Source organism: Sinocyclocheilus rhinocerous, unplaced genomic scaffold (assembly GCF_001515625.1).
Source record: "Sinocyclocheilus rhinocerous isolate Xijiao unplaced genomic scaffold, SAMN03320098_v1.1 scaffold2135, whole genome shotgun sequence".
Lineage (NCBI taxonomy): Eukaryota > Metazoa > Chordata > Actinopteri > Cypriniformes > Cyprinidae > Sinocyclocheilus > Sinocyclocheilus rhinocerous.
The window spans coordinates 194,201-201,599 of record NW_015653505.1 but is presented as its reverse complement, the minus strand read 5'-3'; the positions used below and the strand labels follow the sequence as shown (position 1 = coordinate 201,599).

General features: G+C 37.4%; 1 protein-coding gene across 3 annotated transcripts in view; it reads left to right on the top strand.

Moving 5' to 3' along the window:
• pdgfaa (platelet-derived growth factor alpha polypeptide a) overlaps positions 1-7,399 on the top strand; it is a 12,952-nt gene that overhangs the window by 2,839 nt on the left and 2,714 nt on the right. For 2 of the 3 annotated variants that reach the window (XM_016522890.1, XM_016522888.1), the window contains exons 1-4: positions 10-387; positions 1,149-1,245; positions 3,681-3,782; positions 3,869-4,056. In XM_016522890.1, the coding sequence (XP_016378376.1) occupies positions 328-387; positions 1,149-1,245; positions 3,681-3,782; positions 3,869-4,056 (447 nt within the window). In that variant the 5' untranslated portion in view covers positions 10-327. Of the gene's footprint in view, positions 1-9; positions 388-1,148; positions 1,246-3,680; positions 3,783-3,868; positions 4,057-7,399 lie in introns of those variants that run through there. The other variant, XM_016522889.1, reaches the window with a different exon arrangement.

The window sequence follows — 7,399 nt, the reverse complement described above, 5'->3', positions numbered from 1 at the left end:
AAATAAAATTCTGATGCGGTGAAGGGATGAAGGATCGCTTCATTCACGTTTTCTTTTTCTGCGAAATGATCTCGCGCACTGATTTGTGGGTTTGACTTAATTTAATGTATTAAAAGGACAAGAACGTATTAAAAGGAGTTCGTTTGCTTTCATAGAGTCGATTTTAGGGCTCGGTTTGTGAACTTGTCGGACTTGTTAAGAGTTTATCCTTTGAGAGATTTGTCTGTGGGAAGGCATGTTCCCTGGCTCCACGCGGGTTGGAGCATCTTTGCGGCTCCGGTCGGGAAGGTTTCGCCTGCGCTGGGACACATTTGGACCACAGGGGAGATGAGAGCCGCGCTGATCCACTTTCTCTTCTGCTGCTCTCTGCTTTCAGCAGCCGCTGAGGTAAGATCAACATCTAAACACCTATGCATTGAGGATAGAAGAAGAAGAACACGATGGGTTTTCCTTAAGAGAGAGATTCCTTTATAAATAGAAAGAGAGAGCGAACATTTATAGTAAGGCCTGTCACTACGCAGTTCTTCATTATAAATTAAAGGGTTTTAAACTCGTATATCAATTAATTGTATATGAGAAACGAGAATGTCGAAGATGATGGACGTTCTAAAATCTATTTTTTAACCCATAGTTTTTGAAAAATACATTTTCTGAAATGGTTTAAACACATGTGGAAAGTTCTTAGAAATGTAATATCTGCACTCATGGTTACATACAATTGAAAATAAGAGAGACAATTTTCTGCACATAAATGTGTCAAGTGGTGCAACCATCAAGTTCACTGGACTTTCAACACACGTGTGCACTTAATCATTCACAATGTTTTTAATGAATTGTTTGTGCATTTATGTATGTAGAGTTATAAATAGCCTATTAAGAATTGATAGGGTTTGATCCACAAAGCTAGTTTTTTTTCACAAAAAGATGAAAATGTGAGATATTTTTAAACCTAATGCTTGACACAGTCATGAGGGTCTAAATGGGACTTTTCTGTTTTCTTGCATGTTGGTTATTTTTATAAAGTTATATAAAGTCAGGAAGTTTTTTTTTTTTAAACAGATTTATCGATTTTTAAAAGAAACAGTGATGAAATATTATGACAAGCTACAACAAACTTAATTTGAATTTGACGGGGGGGGTTTTCACAGGAAGCACCAATTCCGCAAGAGCTGATTGAGAGACTCTCTAATAGTGAGATCCGCAGCATCAGCGACCTCCAGAGGATCCTGGAGATTGACTTCTTAGGTAAAGTCTCGCTGTTTTTCTTGTTATTTGATAAGACGAGTGAGTATAGGTTGAGTAAGTTGTATATCCTAAACTTAAAAGGCAATGGCAGCTAGTGGTGATTCATATCACTGATTTGAATCTTTTGAGTCTTTTCAAAAGGAAAAAGATTTGTTCAGATTCGTTCACGGTTTTGCTTAGTGGCCCTTAGTGCAGGTTACATCTTAATGTAATAGGTGGCAAGAAGTTTATGTTAAGAGTGACTCATTGAAACATTCACTCAACTGATTTGTTAAAACTCACTTGCTAACAAGTTGCTAAATAAGGACTACAACTACCACAAGACACTGATTTGTTCACGAGTGAAACATGTCAAGTCACCAAAGCGTTGAGGCACACTGTTAGGAGAACAAGACTCTGAGAAATATCCTTTCAGAGGAGACTCACTCAATCTTTCACTGCATTCAAAGTTCATGGACCTCGACATTTAATCGAGTTTAAAGTGAACGCCTCAGCACTTGTTGCCTAGAGACTGCAGTGCCGTCCCTTAACTCGTGGCGCCACATGCGTCGCTGGAGTATTTGAACTTGGTAAATGATGTCATGTTTTGGCGGCACCAAATCAAATACATCAATGTCAACATCAGTGTAAAGCCCCGTTCACACCAAGAACGATAACTATAAAGATAAAGATATTAGCGTCCACACCATCGAACGATATCGTCTGTTTATTCTAAGTGCAGGCTCATCTGCTGCTTTAAATTCTCGAGCTCGCTATAGCAGGATGGATTCTGATTGGGTATCAATGTTTGTATCGTTCATCAGCTGGAAAAATTAGCTCTGAAAGTGATTCCAATGATATCGTTTCTCTGTGCCTTTATCGTTATAGCTGTGGTGTGGACTCTGCTATTCTTTAACATTGAGAACGATTTTTAGAACTATATCTTTATAGTTATCGTCCTTGGTGTGTACGGGCCTTTAGACCCTGAAAATGCAAATATCCAGTAAACTATGTCATTAAATGTTTTTAAAGGGGTTGTCTCGTTTATTAAAAAGTAGTCCAATCATGAAGTGTTTATTGAGCGATAATTCATTCACACTTTTTCAGCAATTTCAGCCTTTTTGTTGATAAAGTGTTTGTTTTGTGTACAAAAAAATGAAGAAAAAAAATATTTTTAGAATTCAGAGTTCTAAAAAAAAATCTGTTATAGAAAGTTTGTTATTCAATCTAATCTAAATTTAAAATCTAGCCGACAGTGATGATGTCATTGCAATATTTGCATACTGCATTGCTACTGGTCCCATTTCTTGCATTTATTTGCATTCTCAATCGTAATTCGTCATCCCCAGCTGCCTTTACACTGGAAAGGTGTGCAACTACATATGCAAACTACATATTTTCAAAATCGACTAGTTGTTCGCGCAGTAAAATATGTCGTTTTGCACACCCCACGAATCATATTTAAGGCAGGCAGCCCAGTACGATTTGGTTGGTTTCGGTTCACTTGACCCTGATTGGAAACTTTTGACGGCAAAGAATTAGCATAAATTTACCGACCCAACCGAAAGGGTTAAAATCTCCTCGGTGCTTCAAATAAAAACTTCCAGCGCATCTAATGAGGAAATGCTGCAGCCATAACGATATGAGTCTCAAATTCGATTTGGCCCATAAGCGCTGTAATTGAAATGCAAACAGCTGCGTCTGTGTGGCTGGTGCCTGAGGGAGGTCAAGAGACTCTCTCCATTATACTGTTGTCATCCCACCTTTATGAGTTGAGTGCGGCTGAATGCCAATGCTGCTGTATTGTATTATTCATGTCGAATTCCTCAGTTTGTGTGCGTCTCTGCGTGTGTGTGTTTGGGAGAGAAAAGAGGCTGAAGCTCAAGTAGTGTTTGCGTTTGTGAGGTCTGTTGATCCACTAACGACTGTGTGAAAAGCAGAGAGGTTCGGGTGGCCACAGTGCTCAACCCTGAATTAAAACCACCCTCCTCCTCCATTTGGGCTGGTTTCCGGGGGCAACAACAGGGGCATCTCTGTCCCCCGTCGTCCCGCTGAATGGCTCTGCGGAACAGCATGATTAAATACTGCACACTTTGGGCAGACTAACTAACCCGATGTCCTTAAAGTGTTTTCAATGACACAATCCTTTCCGAACATCTTATTGTTGAGTCTAGGTTTTCTCTGTGTGTCCTCAGGCGGTGCATATATTTGCTTTGTGATCTGTGTGTAAAGGAGGAAGTTTTTCATATGAAGTGTGCTGGCAGGTTGGCAGACCCCTTTATTCTTTATTTACAGTAGTAATCAGACCGGGTTTTCTTGATTTTTTCAATTACATTCACAAAGAGGCGCTCTTTCTTGACAATAGTGAGGGAGGGATTGTGGGTTGGATGTTAGCTTGTTCTACAAGCCAAAATATGTCGCACTGTTGACTTTTGTGCTTCATTCTTTCGGTGCAGAGAATGAGGTTCTGGAGGACGTTAAACAAGGCCACCATAAGGAGCATCTGTATGACAGCAGACACCTCAAGAACTCTCACTCCAGACGCAAGAGAAGCATTGGTAAAAAAGCACATACAAGTATTTACATGCATGTTGCAAAGCTCCCGTGATTGTTCTGTGTGTTTATGGGTTTGTTGTGTGTTTAGAGGAGGCAGTGCCCGCCGTCTGCAAGACTCGCACAGTGATCTACGAGATCCCACGCAGTCAGGTCGATCCCACGGCCGCCAACTTCCTGATCTGGCCTCCGTGTGTGGAGGTGAGACGATGCTCGGGCTGCTGCAACACCAGCAACATGCGCTGCCACCCGTCCAAAAAGCACCACAGGACCGTGAAGGTGAGAACACACACATCTTTACCTGTAAAATATAAATTGTTTGTGTACATATGTTTTGTTTTATATTTTGGATATACAGTATTTATAAATTCTGTTTTAAATACTGTCGTTATTAAATTATAATTACTTTAAATAATTGTAATTTTTTAATTTAGTTTTTATAATATATATCATATTTAGTATCATTAAAATATTATTATTAAAATATGAATATTCATAATTGATATTTAACATTTTTGAGTTATTAATTAATGATAATTGTTTTAAACATTTTAAAAATACTAAATATAAAAATGTATACAAAATATAAAATTCCATATGTATTTGAACAAATTTACATTTTAAAATTTTTAGAATTCAGAGTTCTAAAAAAAAATCTGTTATAGAAAGTTTGTTATTCAATCTAATCTAAATTTAAAATCTAGCCGACAGTGATGATGTCATTGCAATATTTGCATACTGCATTGCTACTGGTCCCATTTCTTGCATTTATTTGCATTCTCAATCGTAATTCGTCATCCCCAGCTGCCTTTACACTGGAAAGGTGTGCAACTACATATGCAAACTACATATTTTCAAAATCGACTAGTTGTTCGCGCAGTAAAATATGTCGTTTTGCACACCCCACGAATCATATTTAAGGCAGGCAGCCCAGTACGATTTGGTTGGTTTCGGTTCACTTGACCCTGATTGGAAACTTTTGACGGCAAAGAATTAGCATGAATTTACCGACCCAACCGAAAGGGTTAAAATCTCCTCGGTGCTTCAAATAAAAACTTCCAGCGCATCTAATGAGGAAATGCTGCAGCCATAACGATATGAGTCTCAAATTCGATTTGGCCCATAAGCGCTGTAATTGAAATGCAAACAGCTGCGTCTGTGTGGCTGGTGCCTGAGGGAGGTCAAGAGACTCTCTCCATTATACTGTTGTCATGCCGCCTTTATGAGTTTAGTGCGACTGAATGCCAGTGCTGCTGTAATGTATTATTCATGTCGAATTCCTCAGTTTGTGTGCGTCTCTGCGTGTGTGTGTTTGGGAGAGAAAAGAGGCTGAAGCTCAAGTAGTGTTTGCGTTTGTGAGGTCTGTTGCTCCGCTAACGACTGTGTGAAAAGCCGAGCGGGTCGGTCGGCCACGGTGCTCAACCCTGAATTAAAACCAGCCTCCTTCTCCATTGGGCTGGTTTCCGGGGGCAACAACAGGGGCATCTCTGTCCCCCGTCGTCCCGCTGAATGGCTCTGCGGAACAGCATGATTAAATACTGCACACTTTGGTCAGGCTAACAATCCTGCTGTCCTTAAAGCATTTTCACCGACGCAATCCTTTCCAAACATCTTATTGTTGAGTCTGGGTTTTCTCTGTGTGTCCTCCGGCGGTGCATATATTTGCTTTGTGATCTGTGTGTAAAGGAGGAAGTTTTTCATATGAAGTGTGCTGGCAGGTTGGCAGACCCCTTTATTCTTTATTTACAGTAGTAATCAGACCGGGTTTTCTTGATTTTTTCAATTACATTCACAAAGAGGCGCTCTTTCTTGACAATAGTGAGGGAGGGATGTTAGCTTGTTCTACAAGCCAAAATATGTTGCACTGTTGACTTTTGTGCTTCATTCTTTCGGTGCAGAGAATGAGGTTCTGGAGGACGTTAAACAAGGCCACCATAAGGAGCATCTGTATGACAGCAGACACCTCAAGAACTCTCACTCCAGACGCAAGAGAAGCATTGGTAAAAAAGCACATACAAGTATTTACATGCATGTTGCAAAGCTCCCGTGATTGTTCTGTGTGTTTATGGGTTTGTTGTGTGTTTAGAGGAGGCAGTGCCCGCCGTCTGCAAGACTCGCACAGTGATCTACGAGATCCCACGCAGTCAGGTCGATCCCACGGCCGCCAACTTCCTGATCTGGCCTCCGTGTGTGGAGGTGAGACGATGCTCGGGCTGCTGCAACACCAGCAACATGCGCTGCCACCCGTCCAAAAAGCACCCCAGGACCGTGAAGGTGAGAACACACACATCTTTACCTGTAAAATATAAATTGTTTGTGTACATATGTTTTGTTTTATATTTTGGATATACAGTATTTATAAATTCTGTTTTAAATACTGTCGTTATTAAATTATAATTACTTTAAATAATTGTAATTTTTTAATTTAGTTTTTATAATATATATCATATTTAGTATCATTAAAATATTATTATTAAAATATGAATATTCATAATTGATATTTAACATTTTTGAGTTATTAATTAATGATAATTGTTTTAAACATTTTAAAAATACTAAATATAAAAATGTATACAAAATGTTCAAATTATTATTATTATCAATAGTAATTATGTTAAATCATTTTACAAATTAGATTTTTTTTAAACATTTTTACAAATAATATATATAAAACAAAATAATATATAATGTTTTTATATTAAATTTTATATAAACATTGTATATATACATGCTATGCATTTTATATAAATATATGAGTATTTGTATAATATAAAATATTATTAAATACAACTATTTATGTAATTATGTTAAATAGTTTCACACTTTAATTTTTAAACATTTTTATAAAGAATAAATATAAAATATTTGTTTACTTTTTATACTTTATAAAATGTATAGATTTTTTAAAATAAAAATAATAAAATATTTTAAATAAAAATTATTAAATTGTTATTATTTTAAAATGTGTACAATTATTTTAAATGCTTTCAATCATCATCATTAAATGCTTTTCAAACATATATATATATATATCAGGGGCGGACTGGGACAAAATTTCAAGCCAGGAAATCTCACACTCATCCAGGACCATCACATACACCCACAACAAATTCTGAAACACGGACAACCCTAGCCTATTTGTATGACCATCACATAAAAAGGTCTAAATCTTTAGTCAGGGCCGTGGAAAACAATTAAAGGTTCTTTCTTGAACTGCACCTTCACTTCCCCACTTTTTTTAAAATTTTCTCCAATATCTCTGTCTCTCCCTTTTTCTTGTACCTGTCACTTCTTTACCAGGTCTACTGTTATGAACAGAACTGTGTCCACCTTGTTGCAAAACAACCACCTCATTGCAATTTGTTTGCACATAATGTTGTTATCTTTCTTAAAATGACTTAAATACCCAAGATGTAACAAACCTATAATTCATACAAATATATTAAAAGTAATTTTCTAAAGTGCCTAAATGCCAAAATTAGTAGCCTACATTGAAAAATCCTACACTCTAAAAAATGCTGGGTTAAAAAGGGACAAACCCAGCTATTGGGTTGTTTTGACCCAGCGGTTGTAAAAAATGACCGTGAATTTAACGGTAAAAGACTGTAAAAATGCTACAGTA